Below are 26,119 nucleotides of genomic sequence, written 5' to 3'. Positions count from 1 at the left end.
GATGATAAAACAGCAAATTGGACCTATATTCCCTTCTGTGAGATGTTCATAACAGGATTACTGGGATGACAGCCAAACCACAACATCCTTCGGGTTCTTGTGCTTAGCATTCCCTTGTTTGCAGGAGTGTGGCAGGGTAAATGTGTGTGTGCGTGCGTTCATCTCCGCTTGAGAATGAACCTGTCCAGATCTCTGAAATAGAACTGGGAATGCTGAATGAGGTGGTTTGCACGATAAATAGACATCTCTGCTCAGGAGATTGCATTATGTGTACAGGAGCTGTTTTAAGTAAACCCAGCAGCTGCCAGCTGCCTAAGCCGTCTGTCCTGACTCATCCATGCTGTGCACTTCCTGGGTGCAGTTTAAAAATCTAGATAGAAGGGAATGGAATGTCCCCATAGCCAAAACATACACTACTGTACAGAGTTGGGGAAAAAGCAAGTACATTAGTGTGTGTGCAATATATACTGGGGATTTTAGCCTCCCCCAGGTTTATGCCCCGATAATCAACGTCGGGATATGTTCAGGCACCAGCAATGAAATCTGAGTATGTGTGGATGGTCTGAATTTATCCGGTTAAGCCCTTAACCAGATAGGTGAAACCGAACAAAGATAGAATTGTGTTCTATACAGTCTGATTTGTCCAGTTACCTTATCAGCTTAAGTCTGCTAGAGGTCCCCGATGCAGCAATGCTGACAAAGCCCAGTCACTCTGAATGGGCTCCTTCGGCATTGCCGTGCAGGAACTGCTAGCTTAGCTTGATAAGAGGCTGTAAGTGATGAATGTCTACACAAGTGTATAAGAGTACCTCGCCCCGGGCCATCCACAACATAGCCGGTTTCAGCTTAGCTAGAGGGGTTATTCAGTGACACTATCTGGCCCCAAACAGGAGATTTTAACCAGGCAGGACCCTCTTTGACCTGGTTCAATCAATTTGAATATAGATTGATCCTATATATTTAATTATTTTTCAAATAGGAAATCGCCATTTGTCTCTAAAGTACTGTGCTTTCACTGGAGGCACAGATGGGGAGTCTTCCCTCAATCTGCGCTAGCCCCTTTCAGCCATTTCCTTGCTGTGGCCTTGAGTCCCACAGGTTTGGAGTCAAAATACATTGCCACAGTAACCCTGCGCTGGGGAGAGTGTGGTGAGGTGAAAGATTTTTCTTTTCAAGGAAACATTGTTTGTCTGCCATCTAGGCAGCGATATTGCTGCCCGCCTGCTCTTCCCAGACCGGTACTGGCAGGAAGCCTGGAGGAGGAGGAAGTGAAGGAGCTGCATGCATTAAAAAAAACAAAACAAAACAACTCTTCCTCAGCCTAAAAGCAGAGGCAGCATTCCCTTTGTATGTCAACATAGCCTAACAGCATGCAGTCAGAGCTCTGTCTATCTGTGTGTGGTGTGGGGAGGCTGATTATGGGACCAGTACGCCTCCAAGGCTGAGAGAACTACTGGGAGAGGTCTCCATGGCAACAACATCCACAGCTGAAGGAGACTCTGATGGCAGCAAGCTGGTGACTTAATGAGGTCTCTGTGCCAAATTCCAGTGGAAGAACTGAGACAAGGGGAGGCAGCGGCTAACCTGCTCCCCTGCCCCTTCAAAAAGGGCAGACTGGCATGCCTGTGCCACAGCAGTGGGCTCAGGCTGGTAGGGGCAGTGTGTAAGTCTTTAAGTGTTGTTTTTCCTATTGAGAGAGCCAGGGAGAAGGAAAATACTGCAGGATTCCCTATACTGGGGTGGTATAAAAATCTACATTCTTTGTCCTGTTCTGTTCGCTTATATTTAAACCTTGTTTTGTTCGGTTTCTCTTCTGCTGCCTGACCTTACCAAGTCCTCTGCTCTGCATCCTTTGTCATCCCATGCACAGAAATGGGACTACAACGTATATTTAAGAAGCGCTAAACAAAGAGGGCATTAAGGGCTCTGTATTTAACTTTCACCTTTAGAAGGTGTTCTAACGTGGTAATGAAGCGGGACCGTAACAAACAATGGGCAATTGTGCTGGCTTGGAGGACAGCAGAGTGACCAAGATCCCGTAGCATGCACATGGTGCACAATCTGCTTTTGGGAGACTGGGTGATTGTCCACGCTGATTACACCCAGGTTCTTTCAGGGTAGGTTTCCCATGCCTGCTGCAGACAGAGGATCTCAGCATACCAAAAATGCAATACCTTGAGCTCATGTGGACATTCTATTTCAAATTATTTTTTATTTACATCGGTTTTCAAAATGAATTACAGAATATCAGTATTTCATACAATAAAACCATCCTCAATGGCAGGAAATCACTTGCATGACAATAAATCAAACCCTAAATATTTTCCAAATGAGAAACCCGAGCCCCCTCCACCCCCCCCCCCCCCACCCCAAAAAAAAAAATAAATAAATAAATAAAGGAACGGGGGAGAAAAGGACTCCGGCTTGTACATTTTTGTGCTTCCAAAAGGAGGAGGAAGGAATGGTGGTACGGTTGATGGGGTGTGTAACCTGGGGGAAAAGGAAGATGAAAAGGTTTGCTCAATATCACAAACACACAGGCCCAGATGCACAAAACCTAATGAGCCAGCAACATGGTTTTTACACTGTTTCTAGCCAGTTTCGCGAGCACGGAATACAGTGAGACATGCACAGAAGGGTTCTCCGAGCTCTTTTCCTGTCATGGTAGCAGCTAATGAAAATTGTATGCAAAGTTATTATAGTGAGCTAATTACTATACAAATGTGCATGCAAAGTGATGCACAGCTGTTTTCTGAGCGATGCACACAAGCAGCCTCTACCTTTCCCATGGAAAATTTAATGGGAGGTCTGGAGCTGTTGGGCCTGACAATTCTTCATTGTTGCAAGTAGGAGAAGGGGAGAAACAAGAAAAATGCCAGAGCAGCTGACCGCGACAGTGAAGTGTGGGCTGGATCCCTGGCTTCCTCCTTCTGCACCCCTCTTTCTTTGCAGTGAGAGGGGGGCCACTGTCCAGCACAGCAGCAGGCCAAGCGAAAGAGACCAATTGGCAAACATTTCCACCCAGGACAGATGTGTTTGAACAGATGTTAAGAATCCATTTCAAAGGAGAAAAGCAGTTCAAAGTTTGCAAAATGCCTGCCAGAAAACTAGAGTTAGCAGCACGGGCTCCCAAGACCAGACACTCCCTAACAAAGTTTTTACTTTCATTAGCTCAGATCTGCCTGTCAGCCGCTGCTCCAGCCCTGGAAGCATACCCCCGAGCACAGAAAAAATAAAAGCTACACCGGCTTTCATACACGCAGCTTCTTTGCGTGTATAAAAGCCGTATACCAGTGCTGCTCTGGCATGCGCGGAGCAACCATGCTTAACCATTAGCTGATCTGCGCATGCTCAGCTGACCAACTGGCTTCCCCCTATCGCATGCATGTGAGCTGATCACAAAAGCAGCTCACAGCTCATTTGCATGCGATTCGCTTTGGGAATCGCTTTGTATTTACAAATTGGTAATTTTGACTGAGGTGGAAATACAGAGCGATTCTTCACAGGGACCTTTGTGCATTTTGGCTGTCAGTGGTGCAGGGCATCACAGGAGACCACCTGTACTGTGGCTGCTTGACCCCACCCTTTGAGGCAGGCTGTGGCTTCTCAAATCACCAGCTTAAGTGGCCAGTAAAATACTAAAGAATTTTAAGAGGCTGAGAACTAGAAGAGCAGTAAGCCTGGGAGTGAGGTGGGGACCACAGACCAGAATAAATAATAAATATCTGCAAAGTGAGAGGTACTAACAGTGCTGTGGATCAGATTTAGGGTGCAGTGCAGTGACGACAAGGTGATGGAATTGTCACTGGAATAGCGGGGGTGCTGTGGATCAAATTTGGAGAGACTGTCACTGGACTAGCAGGGATGCTGTGGATTAGAGTTAGGGGGTAATGAAGGGAGAGGCCTTAAACAAAACAAAAAGCCAGTCACTGAGGTGCACAATGCACTTAATACCTGGAGCAGATCCAAGTCCTTGGTTCCATTACTTAAACATGCTGAGAATAGCCGAGGATGAAATGGAGTTTATTGTGGCTTGTAATTGCTCACATTTAATTGGACTTTGTCTTCCTGTTTGCAAAATGCAGAGCCATCAGGTACCCCTTGGGATAGATCCCAGCTGCAGAATATCTTAGGAACAGTCAGACCAGGGTTTAGCAGCTTCCATATCTGATGGCGACAGAACAGCTGAAGCTGGAAGATCCCTCCCCCCTCCAACAAATTGAAAAACTTGCCTTCCTTTTCCAGCGTTCTCTGTGGTGCGGTGTGTGTATTTTCAGCATGTGAATCCCTCTGTTGCCATATGGAACAAGTGGGACCCTTTCTGGAGTGTAGTACAGGGTGGCTGTGAGGGGATGAGTTAGATGGGTCAAAGGGGGCAGAAGGAGAAACTCTGCAGCTGTTATATATGGATGACGACAGGCGAAATGATGATATATTTACCTTTCAGCACTCAAGACTCCTTAAGCTGGAAAAAACCCAATCGGTTCAACTATTTTAAAAATCTTATCCATCTATCAAATGTACATCTAAGCAAGTTACAACTTGCACGCATAAAAATTAAAACATGACTCAGACATAAGACATATAACGTATAACAAAATGTACATATAACATACAGCAACTCCTGAATAGGAGAAAAGAGCAAAAACCTTTTATATACCTGATTTCAATAAAATTCAAATAAAATAAAACTCAAACTGTTCGGGGAAAGAACCTCTTTGGGTTCTTTGAGCACTTTGCACTTGGGCGACAGTGTTTAGTTGAGAAGAAGTGTACGGTGTTGGTATAAGTTGGTCACTGGATTTCTTTTTCTGTGGCCAAAATCTGCCTCTCTCATAGTTCAAGGATTCTGTGACCCCTGACATTGCCACTGCTCGTGCTGTTTCCCCATAACTGCCTCTGGTTCAAGGCAGCGTTCTCTGGCCTGCTAGGGAAAGGAGCAGATCTATTTCTGGCCTGGAACCAAGAAATGCACATGCACACTTTCCGTATCTCGCTCTGATTTGGAAAGTACATCTTTGCTGATGGCCTGGAACCAAGAAATGCACACTTTCCGTATCTCACTCCGATGTGGAAAGTCCTGCATCATTGCTGTTGGTGGCCACTATCGGCAGGGCTGTGCACAAATTGAGAACAGTTGAATTCTATATATTGCCACAAAATGTTCCTTTCTATCTTCTCACACTAATCCAGATGCTCTTGTTTAAAAAAGAGAAGCTCCCTCCTCCACCCAGCCATCTCTGCACTTTCTGAAAAATGTGGGTCTGTAATTAACAGTAAAACTCCCCTGCAAAATAGCAAGCACAGCTGTTACTTAGCTGCCTGCATATTGGGAAGCTACTGTACCTGTCAGTTTTACTGAGATAAAACTAAAGGCCAAACTTGACAAAAGAATGGAATTGGTCCTTGGGTTCTCACTAATGGTGTTTCTTTTGTAGGCAGTCTGACCCTACTGTCTTAACCATGTTTATTCCCTTCTAGTGAGTACTCTTTCTGTCTAAGCACTTTATCATATCACACTCCACATTTTTTTCACTTTTGGTCACCCCTTTTTTGGTCTTCTCCACCTTCTTGACTTAATTTGTTTGGAAGCATGTTTTTTTTTTCACCACTACTTTTAATTTTCTCTGCATATACGTGCGTGTTTATTATGTATTTATAGAACTTGTTTATCATATTTTTGATGTTACATTTATTTAGTAACACAAAGAGAGAGAAAAATAACTAGCTCTAAAAAATGAAATTAGACAAAAATGTTGAAGAGTCTAGTATTGATGCAAGATATATATTACTAATCTTACTAACACAAGGAAAAGACCTCAATACACCCGAACGCCGACTTAAGTTCTAGCATGTTTCACTGGGGTTGTGGTGATCATCATTGGTCTACAACATATATTTGTTTTTTGTATATTTGTTTCAGTTTCTTACTGCAAATAACTTTTATTCATTGTTTATTCCAAAAACACTTGTTAGTCTTATTTCTAAAAGAAAAAAAGGTTGAGCACTTAGCTAACACAGTAGCACAGAAGACAGTACCAGACAGACTTTTACGGTCTGTGTCCCGCAAATGACAAGATGGATTCAGATAGGCTGGAGTGGGCTTTCACGGCAACTCCAGTAGTTGGAACATAAGGATAGAGCCAGGCGGACTTCTATGATCTGTGCCTCAGAAATAGCAAAGAATGACCATGATCGGGTATATAATACCACGTTCATTGTTGATTTAATCTTGAATTGAGAATGAATGTGACTGTTTGGCAGACTGGATGGACCATTCAGGTCTTTATCTGCCATCACTTACTATGTTGATGCCGTTGAGGTCTGAAGCTTTGGGAAGGAAATAGGGAGAATCCAGATTCAGGCCAAACCGTTTTGGAAGACAGAGGAATTAGAGTTTGGGAACAAGACTAAGAAGAGGCAGCGATGTTTTGGGCTCTGGGGGTAACAGCAGGTGAAAAGTTCCAGTAGTTGGTTGTTGGCTATTTCTAATGTAGGAAGCTGCTTGGTACCTCCCTCTGCCTAGCTGGCAGGAATGCACTGTCAGATGGGATTTTTAATAACCAGATTGCCATGGAGACCATAAGAGCTGCAAAGTGCACAATAAATGGACCTCTTCATCACTTTCTTGTCGATCCTTGAGCAGTACTTAAGGCCGGATGCTACCAAGAAGGGTTGGTATTGAATCTGCAGAGTTTGTCTGCTGACAGATGCTCTTGGGGAATGAGAAAAATCAGATTTAAGGCAACAGGAAATTCCACCTGGAAGCCCAGAGTTAGTAGGAGAGAAGAGCCTCTTGAAACCAAAGTAGAACTTAAAGGGAGTCACGATTACCACATCCCAAGCTGCTCTGCACTGTTCTAGTAGACATATAGAACTCTGCCTCAAAGAGAGAAGGGTTTTGGTTTTCCTTATGTGAAATAAACTGCGTTGGGACAATTTCCATCTTCCTCCATTTACTGTTTAGTCCCGTCTTATTTATTTATTGAACAAATTTGATATACCACTATGGCCTACACATAGGCATAAAAGACTAGATTCTATATATCACGCCTAAAAGTTTGGCGCCGAAATGAAGTTCGCCTAAGCGCATTCTATAAAGTATGCCTTAATTTACTTGTGGTATATAGAATACGGTGAGCGGCTATGACCATGCTTAACTCTATGCATGGCCATTTACGCCAAGTAAAACTTAGTGTAAATACCGGCGCCTAAGTTAGGTACAGAGCCAGGTGTGTTCTGTAACCCTGTGTGTAGTTTTCTGGAATGCCCATGACCCGCCAATTCCACGCCCCCTTTTTGTCAGCACAAATCAGAATTTACACGCACCGCTTTGCAGAATATGTTTAGCGGGTAGTGTGCTTAAATTTTAATTAATGCCAGTTAGTGCTGATAATTAACATTAAATTATCACTTCAGATTAGCTTGTTAACTAAGTTATACTCATTGTTATGGAATACGCTTCGATTTCCGTACAGAAATCTTGGCGTGATATATAGAGGAAAGCAGTTAACAACTCAAAATCCAAATAGAAAAGCAGCAAAAGAGAGAAAATGGGACTCAAGAGGAGTTGGGGAAGGAGATAGCTGAAGGCGGGAAGGGAGAGTTTGTTCCTGACATGGAAAGGAAGATTGTTCCACAGTTTTGGGATCCAGATAGCTAAAAACTGAATCATGGATGGAGGATAGTTGAATCTGTGAGGGGGGTGGAAGAGTAAGCAGGTTGTTGTCTACATAGCAATTCAGCACAAGGGGATGTAGGGAATAAAAAGGTTATGCAGGTAAGCTAGGGCAGATGGGGATCTAGACTTGAAGACGAGCAAAAGGATTTTGAACTTAATGCGAGCAGAAACTGGGAGCCAGTATTCTGAGCGTTGTGACATGATCAAATCTGTGAGCATTATGAAGACGTTTTATAACGGTAGATTATAAGTACATAAGTAATGCCATACTGGGAAAAGACCAAGGGTCCATCGAGCCCAGCATCCTGTCCACGACAGCAGCCAATCCAGGCCAAGGGCACCTGGCAAGCTTCCCAAACGTACAAACATTCTATACATGTTATTCCTGGAATTGTGGATTTTTCCCAAGTCCATTTAGTAGCGGTTTATGGACTTGTCCTTTAGGAAACTGTCCAACCCCTTTTTAAACTCTGCTAAGCTAACCGCCTTCACCACTTTCTCCGGCAACGAATTCCAGAGTTTAATTACACGTTGGGTAAAGAAAAATTTTCTCCGATTTGTTTTAAATTTACTACACTGTAGTTTCATCGCATGCCCCTAGTCCTAGTATTTTTGGAAAGCGTGAACAGACACTTCACATCCACCTGTTCCACTCCACTCATTATTTTACATACCTCTATCATGTCTCCCTTCAGCCGTCTCTTCTCCAGGCTGAAAAGCCCTAGCCTCCTTAGTCTTTCTTCATAGGGAAGTCGTCCCATCCCCGCTATCATTTTAGTCGTCCTTCGCTGCACCTTTTCCAATTCCACTATATCTTCCTTGAGATGCGGCGACCAGAATTGAACACAATACTCAAGGTGCGGTCGCACCATGGAGCGATATAACGGCATTATAACATCCTCACACCTGTTTTCCATACCTTTCCATACCTTTCCATACCTTTCCTTTCCACAGTCCACACCTTTGAATCCTGGAGTACTTGATCAGAAAAAAACATTCTATTTGCTTTCCGAGCTGCAGCAGCACACTGAGCAGAAGGTTTCAGTGTATTATCGACGACTACACCCAGATCCCTTTCTTGGTCCGTAACTCCTTACGTGGAACCTTGCATGATGTAGCTATAACGTCCTTAACCCCCACCAGCTGGCCGAAGTCTCCCCTTCTCAGCGGCGCGTGATGGAGGAAAACGCAGTGAAGTTGGACTCATTCAGTTTGTGCTCATGTGTCTGACGTCAGACGCACGCACACAAACAGAGTCCAACTTGATTGGTTTTCCGCGTAATGCGTCGTGACATCAGAGGGCTTCGGAGACCCAAGTTACGGACACAGCCAGCCAGGTTTCGAATGTTGGAGGTGAGATTTATTATATAAGATGTCTATGTAGGTTGATATATCATCTTCCCAACTAAAGGCACCCAGGCTAGTCACAGTTTAAGCCAAAAGCCATCCTGATATTGTAATGAAGGGCTGTAGAACAAGCCTTCAATAAACAATCCATTGATATCAAAGAATGCTTGGCCTTACTGTAGGCCCTTAAGAAACATCTACCATATCTGTTTGGGCGAGACTTTACTGTCATCACAGATCACAATCCATTTGGCTTAAGAGTCTCAGGAGAGAATGGGAAGCTACTCCGGTGGAGCCTGTCCCTGCAGATAAGTACATAAGTAATGCCATACTGGGAAAAGACCAAGGGTCCATCGAGCCCAGCATCCTGTCCATGACAGCGGCCAATCCAGGCCAAGGGCACCTGGCAAGCTTCCCAACGTACAAACATTCTATACATGTTATTCCTGGAATTGTGGATTTTTCCTTTAGGAAACCATCCAACCCCTTTTTAAACTCTGCTAAGCTAACCGCCTTCACCACCTTCTCCAGCAATGAATTCCAGAGTTTAATTATACGTTGGGTGAAGAAATGTTTTCTTCGATTTGTTTTAAATTTACTACACTGTAGTTTCATCGCATGCCCCCTAGTCCTAGTATTTTTGAACGAGTTGCAGTCTCTTAAGAGAATGAAGGGGAAGGCCTGTGTAGAAAGTGTTACAGTAGTTAAGATGTGAAATAACCAAAGTCAAGATGAGAGGACGCAGGGAAGAAGCAGAAATCGGAGAGCGAACTGAGCAAACTCAGTGAAGGGCGAAGAAAGAACAGTGGAGAGCAAGGTTTATTTGGGGTTAAAGTGAGGGTTGAATCAAAAATTATACCAAGTATTTTATTTGAAATATCTTTATTGTCAAATGCAACAAGAATAACAAACAATATTCAAGAAGTCATATAAAGGCAAACAGATGGCTCAAAAGGAAATGCAGCTGAAATGACAATATATTTTGTCTTTTTACTCCCACCCCCCTTTCCATCCAATCTAAACCCCCATCTCAACCACCCCCTCTCATGCTAACACATCAATAACCAAGATGTAACAGGACATGTGCAATAGAAAAATGAATCCCCAACTCCATATCCAAAGAGCTCATATATCCAGCGCATTTAAGATGACTGAGAGAACCCGAGTGTCCAATGTATTTAAATAGGATGTCTAGACTTTTAGAAACAGCTTCTTTGCTGGGCTTCTTCGGGTATCCACAGATAGCCATTTATACCAAGTATTTTAATGGAGTCTTTGAAAGGGAGGAGCGAGCCATCTAAAGATGGCGGCGGAGGAGGGGATTGACGAGAAACAGAGAAAAGAATGGATTCACGTTTGGCTGTATTGAGAGAGACTGAGAGAAGCTTAGACTTGAGCCAGAGGGAAACCTTTGAGAGAAGCAGCATCAGTAATCCTGCAAAAAATCAGAATATCGTCTTCCCCTTTGATGCTTCTGTATGTTGTAGAATGTTCTTTGCAGGAGACAGCATGATGCAGTCTCTCCCCTTTCCATTTCTATAGAGAATTATTTGCACTCATTTCCCACACCCCTATAATCAGTAAGGAAAGCTCCTGTGCTCAAGGCTTTCCTATTGCTCAAGGTCACAGAAGGAAAAGAATGGACCCTGCAGTCCACGTTACTCTGAGTAGCGAATCCCACACCCAAGCATGTGGCTTCACTTTTGAATTGGGTTTGTTTTTTGGGGTTTTTTTTAGCAGCAACTAGAAGGGCTGATTCACTAAACTGTTACTCCTCTATTCTGTGCCTATAAATACAAATGCAGATGAATCAGGTCCTAAGTATTTAATGGGAATTTGAAATCAATTCCACAGTCCACACCTTTGAATCCTGGAGTACTTGATCAGAAAAAAAAAAAAAGTCAGATGAACTAACCCAGAATTGGATACTATATTAGCTAATCTGAAATAGAAGGTGGGAGGGGTGTGGGTGAAAGTGATGTTACTACTTGGTCAGAATGACTTGCCTGGCCTGATCTTTGTTCTCCATGGCTTGCTCATACAGTGAGTGACCATTGGTCATGAAGTCAGAGAAGAGGGATGAACAGGGTTTACTCACTAACTGCATGAGGAGGTGACTTCTGTTCAGGAGGTCAGACAGTTGTGCAAGAGAAAAGCCTGAGCATCAAACTTTCTCAAAGCAGCTCCACTAACAAAACAACCTCACTTTTGATTAGATCAATAGAAGCCCGCTCTGTTTTTTTAAATTGTGCACAGTCATATCTTGTATTATTTGTTACCTTTTTCTACTTCAGACAAATATTGATGCAACCAAGGCATCTGGCTCTTATTTTACCTCTGTGAAAGGGGATAAACTTAGGAAATTGTTAATGATAACTTTTTTTTTTTTTTTTTATCGAGCCACTACAAGTTGGCAATTTCCTTCCGTTAGATGTTAGGTTAGAAACAAAGTGTGTGATGCTTAGAAAAAATTAAAAACCTGGAAGTTTATAGTGGATGGGTAATTGATGCTGATTGAGATCTTATTATGCAATTCCTAGTATTGTTCCAGCCTCTTAGTTTTTGTATCCCTCATTGAACCAAATTGATGGTTCAACTGCAGTAGACAAGAATTTGTATTTTCTGGAGATGCTTTTCTAATGGTCTTTCTTTGGGCATCTTCAGCGTGGAAATGTGCTAAGATCAGGAAATCCAATTGAAAAGGATGCCACTTTGCTTTTTCTGTTGATTTTTTTTTTTAGGGTTTTTTTGTTTTTTTTGGGGGGGGGGGGGGGGTAACCTTCTGATGTGTCTGGAGAGATTTGAAATGGAGAGAGAGACTTTTCTGAGCAGATGGTAAAGCCTGACATGCATAGTAGTTAGTACTACTACTTATCATTTCTATAGCGCTACAAAGCATACTACTACTACTTAACATTTCTAGAGCGCTACTAGGGTTACGCAGCGCTGTACAATATAACAAAGAGAGACAGTCCCTGCTCAAAGAGCTTACAATCTAATAGACAAGTGAATGGTCGGTCTGATAGGGGCAGTCAAATTGGGGCAGTCTGGATTCACTGAACGGTAAGGGTTAGGTGCCGAACGCAGCATTGAAGAGGTGGGCTTTAAGCAAAGACTTGAAGACGGGCAGGAAGGGGGCTTGGCGTAAGGGTTCAGGAAGGTTGTTCCAAGCATAGGGTGAGGCGAGGCATACGCAGCGCTGTACACCGTATACAAAAAAGACAGTCCCTGCTCAAAGAGCTTACAGTCTAGATAAGACAGGTAAACAGACAGAACAAAGGTGGATAAGTTAGTGCATGCTCAAAAGTCTTTTCTGAGCTCTGAAGAGCAGGTCTGAACTGCACTGTCATGTGCTGTCATCACCTGTTTGTGGTTGCCTTATCCTTCTTTTCATAGAAACAGAGAAAAATGAAGGCAGATAAAAACCATATGGCCTATCCAGTCTGCCCATCTATGCCTTCTACAATTCCTTCCTCTCACCCAGAGATGGATTCCATGATGGGTTTTTTTCCTTCTTTGTTAGCCTGCTAACCAACTTCTGACTGCCATTGGTCCAGCAGGGCACATTGTTACAAAGAGTTGATCAAATTCAACTTTATTTGAAATACCACTTATACATACAAAGACATCAAAGCAGTTACCTGCATCATGCTCTCTGATGTCATAACATCTCAGTGCATGGGCTATACGTTCAGGTTTGCTTGGCCTTTTCCTCAGCTTCAACCAGACAGGAAGTGCGAGAGCACAAACACATCATTGCGCAAAACGGTAAAAGGAAAACCACAGAAGTTTTAGAAAAAAGGCACACAAACAGGCTACTGACTTTTAGAAGGGCTTTTCAGTGTTCCAGTCATGAAAGGGGAAGGAACACTGAGGCAGCAGCTTTTTAGCTAATGTAAAGTACTGTGACAGTGGAGGGACTGAAAAGGACTGTGCAAGCGGTATCTCAGCATGGATGACCACGGATGCCCATGTACAGTCAGGTCAGTTCAGGCTTGGTTGAAGATCCTGGGCCCAGTCCAGGTTTATTGACTCCCATTCATTCATGGAGCTGCAAGCAAGTGACCTACATGCTTGGTTGACCTAAATAATTTAATTACCCTTTTATAATTAGTGAGCCATTAACTCTTGTTTCACACGAGCAGGATCAGCTGTAGCTGCTGCCAAGTTTGGGATTATGGTGCATTGCTCTGTACATTTACACATTTTTCTCATCAAGTTTACATGCCACATTGCTGCAGATTAGTAGTTAGTTAGTAATCTGGGGTGTGTTTTTTTTATGGTTTGCCAAAAATCAGTTACTTCTTTAAATAAACCAGGCCTGGCTTCAACCATCTATAAGGGTTGCAGTTTTAAACAGTGCTCTGTTGACTGCATGGAGGTTCAGATGGACCATAGTAGTGAGTGGCCAAAGTGCTCATAATGTCTGCCTGCCACCGTCTCGGTGCTGCTGAGCTTCCCTTGCACAAGAGTAATGGCCATGCGCTTCCTTTCAGTGGGTATGATGGGCCACGTAGAATCTGAGCGCAGAAGAGAAAAAAAGTGTCAATCTCTATATGGGCCTTGTTTACTAAGCCACACTAAAGGCGTGTTAGCGTTTTTAGCGCACACTGAACATTAGCACGTGCTACCCGTGTAGACACCTATAATATTCCTATGGGCATCTACACAGCGCACGCTAATTTTTAGCATGCACTGAAAATGCTAGTGCACCTTGGTAAACAGGGTCCTATATTTTATTTTATTTATTTATTTAAAAATTTATAACCTGCTCTATCTAAAATATTGTAGGCAGGGTACAAAAATAACATACACAATATAAATAAATACCCAAAACAAAAAACGAGACAAAATAACAAAAACAAAACCTTAAACTTCCAATTATTATCCTGTCATCAATCTGAGAAGAAGTAATATCACATACCATCAAAGATGTGCTGAAATAGTTTTCTTAAAAACTTGTAGATTTTTAAACAACCTGATATTAGCAGTTAAACTGTTCTATAATTTTGGGCCCGAAATATAGATAATAGAATTCTGATACTCATCAAGCTTAACCGAATGAAAAGAAGGAACATCTAATTGATCCTGCATGCCTAGTAGGTTGATATGTATGGCTAGCAATAGGAGCAGTAGTGTTAAAAATTTAAAACAATTTACGCAATTCAATAGGAAGCCAGTGGAGCTTAATCAAGATAGGAGTAATATACTCAAATTTGGAAATACCTTCTATAACATGGGCTGTACTGTTTTCAGCAATTTGTAGAGATCTCAGTAATCGTTTAGGTAAATCTAAAAGAAGACCATTGCAATAATGAAAAGAAAAAAAAAAGGGGGGGTGGTTACTAGACTCTATCACATTCCTGAAATCTTAAAGGGTTAAATAATCCTTCAACCAACAAACAGTTCTCAACCTTTGGAAAACCTTATGTACAATCTTGGAAGAAAGAATAAGAACATAAGAATAGCCATACTGGGTCAGACCAATGGTCCATCTAGCCTAGTATCTTCTTCCAACAGTGGCCAATCCAGGTCACAAGTACCTGGCAGAAACCCAAATAGTAGCAGCATTTCTATGCTACCAATCCCAGGGCAAGCAGTGACTTCCCTCCTGTCTTTCTCAATGAGACTATGGATTTTTCCTCCAGGATCTTATCTAAAAAAATTTTAAAACCAGATACACTCACCGCTGTTACCACATCCTCTGGCAATGAGTGCTAGAGCTTAACTATTTGTTGAGTGAAAAAATATTTCCTCCTATGTGTGTTAAAAGTATTTCCATGTAATTTCATTGAGTGTCCCCTGGTCTTTGTACTTTCTGAAAGAGTGAAAAATCGATTTACTTTTACCCGTTGTAGTCCACTAAGGATTTTGTAGACCTCAATGATATTCCCCTCAGCCTTCTCTTTTCCAAGCTCAAGAGCCCTAACCTCTTTAATCTTCCTTCATATGAGAGGAGTTCCATCCCCTTTATCATTTTGGGCACTCTGCTTTGAACCATTTCTAATTCTGCTGTATCTTTTTTTGAGCTATCTCAACCAGGTGAGGTCACACCATGGAGCGATACAGAGGCATTATAATAGTCTTGGTCATATTTACCATCCCTTTCCTAATAATTCCTTTGCTTGTTTGGCCGCACACTGCACAGAGCATTTCAGTGTATTGTCTTCAATGACACCTAGATCTTTTTCTTGGATGCTTACTCCTAAGGTGTAAGCATCAGGTAACTTCCCTATGTGCATCATTTTGCCTTTGTCCACATTACATTTCAAATATCATTTGGATGCCCATTCTTCCAGTTTCCTGCAATTTTTCACAGTCCACAAAAAATTGCTTTGGAGGAGTAGAGAATATTCAGACGTGTGATGGATCTGTACTGTGAGTAAAGTACACCAGTATTTGACTGTGGCAGTTTGGGAGGTCGGTTAGAAATTACCAGCCCTGCTCAAGGTTTTCAGAAGTTATAATGCAAACAGCGAAGCAACTGCTAGTACTGTCCAGCCACCAGGGACGCCGAGAGACTGGGCCGGGCCCGGGGCAAGGCTGCCCCCAGGGGCCTGCTGATGCCGCCGCTCCCACCCTCCGCCTGCCCCCCTCCGTCCACCACCGGGCCGGGCCCCCTGCATTGAAATCACAGTGCCTCTCATCTCCGTGTGAAAGCGCTGCAGACAGCAGGGCAGCAGATCGCCTCCCTTCGGCCCTCCTTCCCTCCTTGTGTCCCACCCTCGCGGAAGTTACGTCAGACGAGGGCAGGACACAGGGAGGGAAGGAGGCCCGAAGGGAGGCGATCTGCTGCCCTGCTGCCTGCAGCACTCAATGCAGGGGAGCCCGGCCCGGTGGCAGACGGTTGACGACGGAGGGCAGGTGGGACTGCGGCGCCGGGCCCCCCTTGGAGGCCTGGGCCCCGGGGAATTTTGTACCCTCTTCCCCTCCCCCCTCTAGGCGGCCCTTCCGGCCACCACCGACCCAGACTCACTTGGATGGATATCTCACAGCTTCACATATTTACATAGTAACATAGTAGATGATGGCAGAAAAAGACCTGCATGGTCCATCCAGTCTGCCCAAGACAAACTCATATGTGTATACCTTACCTTGAATTTGTACCTGTCTTTTTCAGGGCACAGACCGTATAAGTCTGCCCAGCAGTATTTCCCGCCTCCCAACCACCAGTCCCACCTCCCATCATTGGCTCTGGTACAGACCGTATAAGTCTGCCCTCCCCTATCCTAGCCTCCCAACCACCAACCCCTCTTCCCCGCACCTGCTCCGCCACCCAGTTTCAGCTAAACTTCTGAGGATCCATTCCTTCTGCACAGGATTCCTTTATGCATATCCCACGCATGTTTGAACTCCGTTACCGTTTTCATTTCCACCACCTCCCGCGGGAGGGCATTCCAAGCGTCCACCACCCTCTCCGTGAAAAAATACTTCCTGACATCTTTCCTGAGTCTGCCCCCCTTCAATCTCATTTCATGTCCTCTTGTTTTTTTTCATTTTCAGTAAGCTGCACAATGGACCCAAGTACCTGTCTCTGGCTTAAGTCGCACAACCCAATCTGAACGCCAGGCTTAGTGCTTGAAAACTGATGCAGATAAAATGTGTGCATTTTAAATCTACAGTGAAAACTTAAAACATGTACATTTGCCACACAGAGGGGTCCTTTTGCTAAGGTGCGCTGAAAAATGGCTTGCGGTAGTGTAGGTGCAGGTTTTGGGTGCTTGCCGATCCATTTTTCAGCGCGCCTGTAAAAAAGGCCTTTTTAAAATTTTTGCTGAAAATGGACGTGCAGCAAAATGAAAATTGGGAATAAGTCAAACATAAGCAATAGACAATTACAGCAGTAAAAATATTCAAACAGTACAAAGTAAAGCATAGTATATACTACTACATGACGGAAGTTATCGATCTACCGTTAAGAAACGTGACGAGAACAGCAAGAACCTACCAAACCCTTCACTACCCCAACTGCAAAGGTATAAAATACAAATCTTCACTTGCCACCAGCCTCTCCTTTTTAGGCACACAACTTTGGAACTCACTAGCCAAAGACCTGAAACTCACAGAAAACTACCTACAATTCAGAAAAAAAAACTGAAAACACATCTTTCTTCCCTGGATCTGCCTAATCCCACACCAGCATACATCACGAAAAGTTCAGAAATGGAAAACAATAATATTAACCTCTCTCACAATATGCTAATATATCAACCTAAGCGTTTATCGTACTTCTGTATTATGTACTAGACTTCTACAAATCTAAATTTTGTAACCACCTTTTTAGCAATATGTAAGCCGCACTGAGCCTGCCATAAAGTGGGAAAATGTGGGATACAAATGCAATAAATAAAACAAAATAAATAAATAAAGCATTTAGTAGGATATAAGCAAAGATGGAACATTTAGGGCCCCATTTACAAAGCGGCTGTAAGCCCAACACGGGCTTACCGCTCACTAAAAAGGAAATACTGCCGGGCTACCACAGTAGCCCGGCAGTACTTCCCACCCCCAGCACGCCATCATATCCGGTGCTACAAAAATACATTTGTAGCGCCGGTGTTTACCCGGGCAGTGCCGTACGCTGCCCAGTTACCACCAGGTTAGCGCTGGAGCCCTTACCGCCACCTCAATGGGTGGTGGTAAGGGCTGCCCGGAAAGTACTTCACTTGCCACATGTCCATTTCTTAAAAAAAAAAAAGAAAGACCTACCTTTTACCCAGTGCGGTAAAAGGGGGGCCTCGGCGTGCGTCAAAAAACACGTGCCAATGCCAGCACAGGCTCCCTTTTTGTCACAGGAGCCCTTAGATAGGTAAGAGAGTAAGAGGAGTTAGAAAATAAGGTGACTAATTTAAAGAAAGGTGCACATGAGGTCAGAGAGATGGTTAAATATTATCTCAGCTAGGGTAGGAGTGAATAAACACTGTGACCAAAGAACTGAAAAGATTCATGGAGACTGGTTCACAGCATAAATTGACACAGATTTTAGAGGGTCATTTGTGATAGCCCAGTAAGTGATAGCAAATAAAGATGAAAGCCAAGACCCATCACTGGCTAATTTAAAGACATTACCTCTGAGAGCAGTTCCATGGTCTGTGTTAAATGAATTGATGAACCTGGTTTTCAGTAGACAGTTCTCACTTGCCCTGCCCTGCCCCCAGGCTGCATAGGTAGGATGAGCTAGAGATGCACTGGCCAAAACCAAGCCAAAGCACAGAGGCAAAGGAAGCGAAGGAATATGGCCAAGTAAAAAGATGTAAAGAATTTAAAATCAAATGTCTGTGGGAAGGACGCCTCTTAGGGTCCATATTCCAGCAGGATCCATAAGTATTAACAACAAATTTCAGCCCTTTCCTCATACCTAATCAGTTACCAAACAAACAAAAAAGGACAGTAAGGCTTTCATGTCAGCAGATGCAGGAGAACCTGCTTTTACACTGTCAAACTCACTTTCTCTCTCTTGTTTTCATGACAAATCTGTTGTGCTTCTAGCTAATCCATCTGAACTATGTGAATATTTGAAATCAGTAAACACCTGTGAGAAAAGGGCCAACAGTATTCCATCCTCTTCCAGTGCAAACTGGCAATCAGAGGTGGTGCTCAGTGATCCATGGGGGTGGGGGGGAGGGAACCTGGCAAGTGCTCAACGGCTATGAGGGAAGAAAGAAGTGAACCTAGGGCTACGCTCTCGCTGTGAAGAAACGGACAACCTGATGGGCTTCTCTAGTATCATCCTCTCTAGTACATCTCATTATTGTAGGAGGAGCTGGTTCGGCACTGGTCAGCTGCGTCGTCCTTTCATTGGATTGTTGGAAAAATGGTCATTCCCTTTTCCTGTTTCTCATGTTTCCAGATCTTGATTTATTGTCACGGCATTGATCCAGACTAGTTAGCAAATTGGGACTTGTCCTGCCTCCTCTAACCTCTGGCACATTGACCATTGACAACTGCTAGAGCTGGGGGCTGGCACTAGTTTGGTGGTTGAGGGAGAGATCGTATATTAACATTTTGTTATACTGCTTTTATTGAACACACATCAGAGCGGTTTACATAAAGAATAAAATCAGGGTAAGAAAGGAACTCCAAATTGCACAGGACAGAAAGTAAGAATTCTCATATATACAGCATTCATTCAGGAAAACATAGCGGAGGAGTGGTAGAGTAAGCAAGAATGGTAAGGAGTTAAGGGTTGTTTCATAAAGAAAATGCCATGCCTGTGAACCTGTTTTACTGATCTTCCTCTATTCCCCACCTTATCCAGCTGTCTCCATGTTGGTAGTGATCAAGTGCAAAAGGTTTCCGGGGTCAAGGGCTGATTGAGATTAATACACCCAACCACCACTTCTGCCTGGCTTGTTCATGAACTGTTATTAAACAATTACTACTATAAGTAGGTGGCCTGCTATTTTGTTCACAGCTAATAACAGCTGTTCTTCCCTTCCCCCTCCACCCCCCCCCCAAAAAAAAAAAAGTGTATTAGAAAGCTTGGGCCTAGTTCCCTAGTGACACTACCCAGACAGTAATCCATATAGAAGTGGCATCATAGACTTCAACATACAATTGGCTTTAATTATAATGTGGGTTTGTAGTCTAAAGGCAGTAATTAAGTATAAACAGACTATGAATCCCGCTGTGTCAGGTTAAATTTAGTTCATCAGCTGGAGGTGAGATACCATGTCATTGGCGAGTTGGTGATCACCTTTCTAACCCTCTCTATCCCCATCCTGAAGAACAGGTATAACTTCAGAGACGGGGAACCCTTTTTCCTTACTTTCCTCATATCTCCTATACCTTCACCAATACCCGTCACTTTGAAACCATCTCATCACTTGCCCACTCTCTCCATTTCCCCTCTGTTTCCCAATACTAAACAAATACAACAGTGTGGAGTGAACTAAAGGCTGCAACTCCTTTATTGTAAACAACATCATTTGGAAAGAACAAAACAACTGTGAAGCTTAGCCCAAGCTACAGTACCTGTACCACTCGCCCCCGTAGCAAAGTGGTGTGATTGTCCCTGGCCCTGCCTCAGCCAAGCAAGGGCCTGTGTAGCAGGCATGTCCCCCATGCATGTTTAATCACCCAGGTCACCAAACCTTCGATTACGCTCCAGCTCAACCCCCTGAGCTGGAGGCCTTGTAGCTCGGGCCCTCGCTGCTAGCCCCACCCCACAAAAACCTGAAGCTGCAGCCTGTTCCAAAACCACATATGGAGGCATTGCTCAACCGCCTTCTAGAAATCATTCAGTAATAAGTCCAGACCTATATCCGATAGATGCACTTGATCCCTGCGATACAAACCTGGACAACCCAAATCCACCCGCTGATGCCTCTGCTGGTAACCACCCCTAGCCTCCAATCAGCTGCCAATCTGCCGATTGACCTTAGCCAAAGCCCATGTCCCTTTTCAAATCCTTGCCCACTTCAGCCTGGCAATGATATCAGACCAAATGAATCTGGTCACCAGGAACCACAAACCCGTTAGTCATAGGTCATGACGATAATCACTAGATGGTAGCAACATTGTTTAGCTGAGGTGGCTGGCGGGAGTGTAGGCTTCTTGTAAATTTATTCAGGATAATATATTCCAAGTTTTGACAGAATTATGTAAAAAAACAGCTTTGTATAGTTTTTTTTTTTTTTTTTTTTTTGAAACACAGTTTAGATCTAGCATTGCACAAGACAATCTGAGTTGTACATCCGTGAAACAGAGACTTGAACTGAAGTCATAGGAGTCATCCAAGTGTGAACACACTTCCATGTAGTGTGATGACATTTTATATATGTGTGACAATTTCCTGAAGCATCTTCTAAATGTTTTTATTTTTTTCTCTTCCCCTCCCCCCCCCCAATTCAGTGAAAAGCGCCATCTACAGGTGAACGTGATGCACCCTGTCCAGTGCAGTATGCATGGGAAGAAGTGTACCATCACTGTGGAAACCAGAATCAACCAATCAGAGCCTGACTTCACCAAGAACAGTTCTGGCTTCACGCTGTGTGTACCAGGAAATTAGGAAAAAAAATCCCTCCTTCCCCCGGGAGAGCCACATGACCAAAGCAGAACTCTGAGCTCCTGTCTGAGGAGAACGTGAGAAGGGGCATGGCTGGCCCTATGTTTAGTCGCTGGATGTGTGCCCCTCCCCCCCCCCCCACACACACAACGGTGCCTTTTCTTGGCCTCTCCAAAATTTTCTGGAGCTGCCATGCATTTTTGATTCTATATGTCCACTACAAATGATTGAAATGTGCAATTAATTTCCTGATCTCTTTACTCCCTTCACCACCCCCTCCATTTTAAATAATCTTTTAAAATTTTAAATGTTTTTGCTGTGTTCTTTAGAGACTTGAATTAAAAAAAACTTTTTAAGTGGTCTTGACAGGTGCCATGGGAAGCCAAGGCTATGATGATGGCCTTAATTGTCCCCTCTCCTGAGGTGGCCCTGCCTGGCACCTCCATTGCTGTGCAGTGTAGGGTACCTCTGCCTTAACCCCCATTTCCTTATTTTACCCTCTCGCTTCCATTCACAAAGCGTCAAGAGGCCCAATACAGTTGGGAGAAGCTGGCTTTGTTTTTCAACACTTGCCAGTCTTTCAAGAGGCACTTGGCTGTTCTGTTATCTGGCAAATGTCCCCACATCTAGTGCTGCAGACAGACGACATATGAGCCTTTGTGTCATTCAAGAGATGTTCCAACATTCTTGTGAATATTAAACAGTGGGCAGGCACTCTCGCATCCAGCTCACTATGTGGTTCATATGTGTGATTGACACTAAGTGACATGAAATCTAATTATACTATATTGTTTTTACCTATTTTATGTAAAGTGTGGGTCTAGAACACTATGAGGTGAATTTTCAAAGCACTTAGACTTACAAAGTTACTTTGAGGTGTATTTTCAAAGCACTTAGACTTACAAAGTTCCATAGTAACCTATGGAACTTTGTACGTCTAAGTGCTTTGAAAACGAGCCCCTTAGTTACCTATATAACTTTAAATCTTTGTGCTTTGAAAATGAGCCTAGCTGTAGCACAAACATTTTGTGTTGATGTTACTGTAGAGGCTGAAATGTGCTTTAATGCCTGGATCGCAAGTATATATTTATGTATATGTTTATTTATAAATTTGATATACCGCCTTATTAGAATTTGGTCAAATTGGTTTACATTTTTAAAATTCATATAAGTCATAAGAAAGGAATGCCATTAAAGCTGCTACTACTACTACTATTTTGTTGGGATTTACATTTTGAAAAGGAGAGTTCCAGTCTGATATAGGTAGGTAGAGATTACATAGTTTTGAAACTAAATAAAAATACAGATGTTCTGGTACTTTCATAATGCACCTTCTTTGGTGTGGGGAGAGTGAGTGACCATCGAGAGAGTGTAAAGAATGAAATTGGGTATATGGAATAACCATGCTAAACAAATAAAAGCAGGGTAGCCAAATGGTAGGCCTTAAAGGCCAAACACAAAATCTTAAATTGGGTACAAAAATGAATCGGTAACCAATGTAAAGACCATAGTAAGGAAGTAACATGATCTTTTTTTTTTTGGCGCAACATAAGAAACAAGGGGCAGCTTTTAAGTAAAGTTTGTAAACATCACAATTGTTGTTTGGTAATACCTGTATTTACCGAATTGCAATAGTCCAATTGTGAACTTAAGAATGCCTGTATAAGGATACGCATAGCAGAAAAGTTTGAGACTATGCAGAGAGCGAAGACAACAAAGCGTCAGAAAGCCAAATTACAGCAGATGAGAAATTTGAGCTTTGAAAGTCAGATGTGAATCAAATATTACCCCTAGGTAACGAAATGACTGAACAGGTGCTATGTCCGTGCCAAATAGATGCAGGATCAGGATCGGTTGCAGATGATAACTAGGCATCGAACAAGTTACTGTCGTTTCTGGATTTAGAACTAATATATACATGTAGAGCCAATGAGGTAGGGCTTGACATAATGGTTTAAGGTCTAATGTAGGAGGCGAAGTTGAGTAAAGTAACAGGATAACGTCGGCATAATAAGCTCTGATCCTGGACTGTTGCCAGCAGACTAAGAAAAATATTGAAAAGTAAAGGAGAGAGAATTTGAACCTTGTGCAACAAGTTGCTGGGAAGTAGACGGCGTAGCAATAAGAACTGAAAAAGAACGATTAGACAAGATGCAAATCAGTCTAAAACAGTGCCCCCAAAACCAATATTGGAGAGCCGTGATTGTAGTAAGTAGTGAGCAACGAGGTCAAAGGCAATGGACAAATCAAGTGTCACACAAGAAGCAAACTACCTGAATTGAGAAAAGGCAGTGGCTTTAGTTTCTGGGCTGTGATTTGATTGGAATCCAGATTGATGAGAATGTAGAACCCAACAATGTTCAACTTGTATAAGAAAATGATTTAAAACAATTTTCTCTAAGAGTTTGGAAAGAAAGCAAATTTTGGAGATAGGACAGTAACGTGCAGGGAGTGAGGGATCAAGTGTGTTATTTTTCAGAATTGGACAGATCACTGCCTTCTTCCATGAGGGTGGGACAAGGCCAAAAGTTAGGCTCTGTGTCACCATATGCAAGATTAAGGGAAGAAGACCGAGTTCAAGAGATTTTAACCAGGTAGAGGGTACGAGGTCCCGGAAGTAGTAGTCCTCATAGATGCAAGGACGGAGGATATTTCTTGGAGACTTGGGATACGAACGGAGTTTCATCCAGTAGAATAAACAGTATCATTAAGTGGGTGTAAGTGATACAGATGAAACAGAAGTTTGTGAGATCATATTTACTGATAGAGATTTTCTAAGCCATTCAATTTTAGATGAAAAATAGTTTGCAAGAGAATCTGCCAAAGGTTGTGTAGACAGTGGATCTTTCAACCTTTGAATAGTAAGGTGGGTGACAATACCATATAGCATCTTTGATGAATTTGGTGACGATGCAATACGTTTCTCGTAGTAAGTTGTTGTTTGTTTGTTTTTTGCCCACTTTACCTAAGAATTGTAAATGTTTTGTCAATATTTACAGGCTTGTAATGAGGCAGGTGTTTGATGTTTACAGTCTCTCTACTGTATGTCTGCCTTTTTAATAAGTGTAATCCTTGTTGATACCAAGGTTGTTTTTGACAAGTGTCAAAAAGGGGGGGGGGGTAGAGTAGCTCTGGATCTGTAAGCAGTTTTATTTATTGTTTTAATACTCACCTGCTATGTAAAGTCACTAGTTCAAAATAAACACAGGTGTGTGAGATGGGATTCCAGTTAACTGGCTGTCATGGGCTGGTGGGTACCCATATGTTTCCATCCCTACCTAGTGAATCACATACAGATTCTAACAATGGCATTATAGTAGCAGCTTTTGATTGGCAACTGTCTATTTTAAATTCTGGCACTGCTGGCCAGGTCAGGATTCATGTCCAGGTATAACCTGATGACCTTTTATGGGAAATGGCCAATGTCCTCAGTGGGGAAGACACCTTGGTTCTAAGGAATTCTTGGAATGTTTGGCCAATGGAATATTGTGATTGGTTGAATGCTTCTGACACGTTAAGGGACTGAGTATTCCACCCACCCTCACTCTTTCTGCTACCACCTCTGGGGAGTTGGGGAGCAGGATCTGCAGCCTGGCCCTGGAAGTCTTGTTCTTCCCCAGAGTGACAGGGGAGCCCCTCATTAAGACTATTGTAAAATAAATTGTGGATGGGGTTTCACTGAGTAGTGAAAATTTGGCAAAAACCCCTTGATAAGAAATTGGCATCAGCACCCTCATGCCCCTTTTTCTTTAGTTGATTCTTGTCTGGTAAGCCGTTAGCACAGTTAGATGTGCAAGATCAGGTCCTCTAAGACATTCCAACTGGGGTCTTTCTGCCCCATGTGTAGTGTGATGAGGTGCTGCTGTCCAGGGTACTTGAAGTCTTAATGCAATGGCAACTGTTAGCGAAAGGCTCAAACAGCTTGCTACAGCTAGCTTTTCCATGGACCAGTTTGCCCAGCATTCTCCTTGTTCCTCACTCCTGCTTCCACCTGAGAGGATCCCATGGGAAAATGGCAAATTTGATGTACATCCGGGGCAGCGGAACACCTTTTTGGTTGGAGTGGCCAAAGAAATCTTCAGCCTCAGCCTCTCTATTTGCTGATGCTGTGCAGGGCTAAATACTTCTCAGACCCTGACCCTAATGGCCTACCCCACTCTGCTGTCTATTTACATATTTTTAACATCAGAAGCCAGTTATCTCATTGTTGATAGATCTGAGTTAGGGTCAGGCCTACTTAGCATCTTTCTGAAATGTCATATTCAAATTTTGACAAGTTGTAAAATTTATCTTCTTACCAAAAAATATGTGTACCCTAGTGAAAGGGGGTGATCTCAGATGTCAGAATGTATGTAACCGTAACAGTTTTGTGATGGAAAAAGATGAATTTTCAGGATATCCCTAATGAATATACATGAGAGAGATCTCCATATAATGGAGGTGACAGGCATGTAAATTTGTCTTATGCATATTCATTAGGGACAGTTTTGAGAACCTCTGCTCTAGACTGTTGGTGCCTGGGTTGTGACTAAAAGAGAGGTTAATAGTTCAAAAATGATGCAGAGGGTTGAGGAAGCTTCCTTGAAAGAGCTTTACACACCATAAATAATTGCAAAGACAAGGCATCAACTTTAAGGGATCTTGAACTGAACTGAGAGAGATTACTTAAAAATGAAATGGTTTGATTTCTTTTGTGATGCATATATTTCTGTTTCCCCCCCCCCCCCCCCCCCCATCTTTAATTAAAATTTGACTTAAAGCCTGGTGCAATACTGCAATGGACCATTTATTCATAATTTTTAATGTTATCTTGTATAAAGAAAAGTCATTATACAATTTTTTTTATTTACATTGTAATAAATCTTGATTATCATCCGTACTTAATGTTGTGTCTTTTTTTTTTTTTATCTACAAACTCTGGGTTCTGGGGGGGGGGGAGGGGGAACCATGACTACTGTACAACCACCTCCATTCCCCCTACTCCCAAATCCTTGAGTGTGCTGTTCTTGCATGCTGCCTTGTCATCTTAACATCTTGAGGTATTCTTGATCTACTCCAGTCTGACCTTTCACCTCTTCATTGCA

The 26,119-nt window shown here is 42.9% G+C and overlaps 1 protein-coding gene across 1 annotated transcript in view; it reads left to right on the top strand.

The window, feature by feature from the left end:
- MYO1D (myosin ID) overlaps nucleotides 1–25,900 on the top strand; it is a 253,291-nt gene extending 227,391 nt beyond the window's left edge. The window contains exon 22 of the mRNA XM_030220531.1: nucleotides 20,882–25,900. Coding sequence (XP_030076391.1) covers nucleotides 20,882–21,038 — 157 coding nt within the window. The 3' untranslated portion in view covers nucleotides 21,039–25,900. The remainder of the gene's footprint in view (nucleotides 1–20,881) is intronic.
- Nucleotides 25,901–26,119: the final 219 nt, after the last annotated feature.

This window comes from Microcaecilia unicolor, chromosome 12 (assembly GCF_901765095.1).
Source record: "Microcaecilia unicolor chromosome 12, aMicUni1.1, whole genome shotgun sequence".
In the NCBI taxonomy this organism is placed as follows: Eukaryota; Metazoa; Chordata; class Amphibia; order Gymnophiona; family Siphonopidae; genus Microcaecilia; species Microcaecilia unicolor.
Note: the sequence above shows the minus strand (reverse complement) of the source record. Positions and strands in the feature narration are given on the sequence as shown.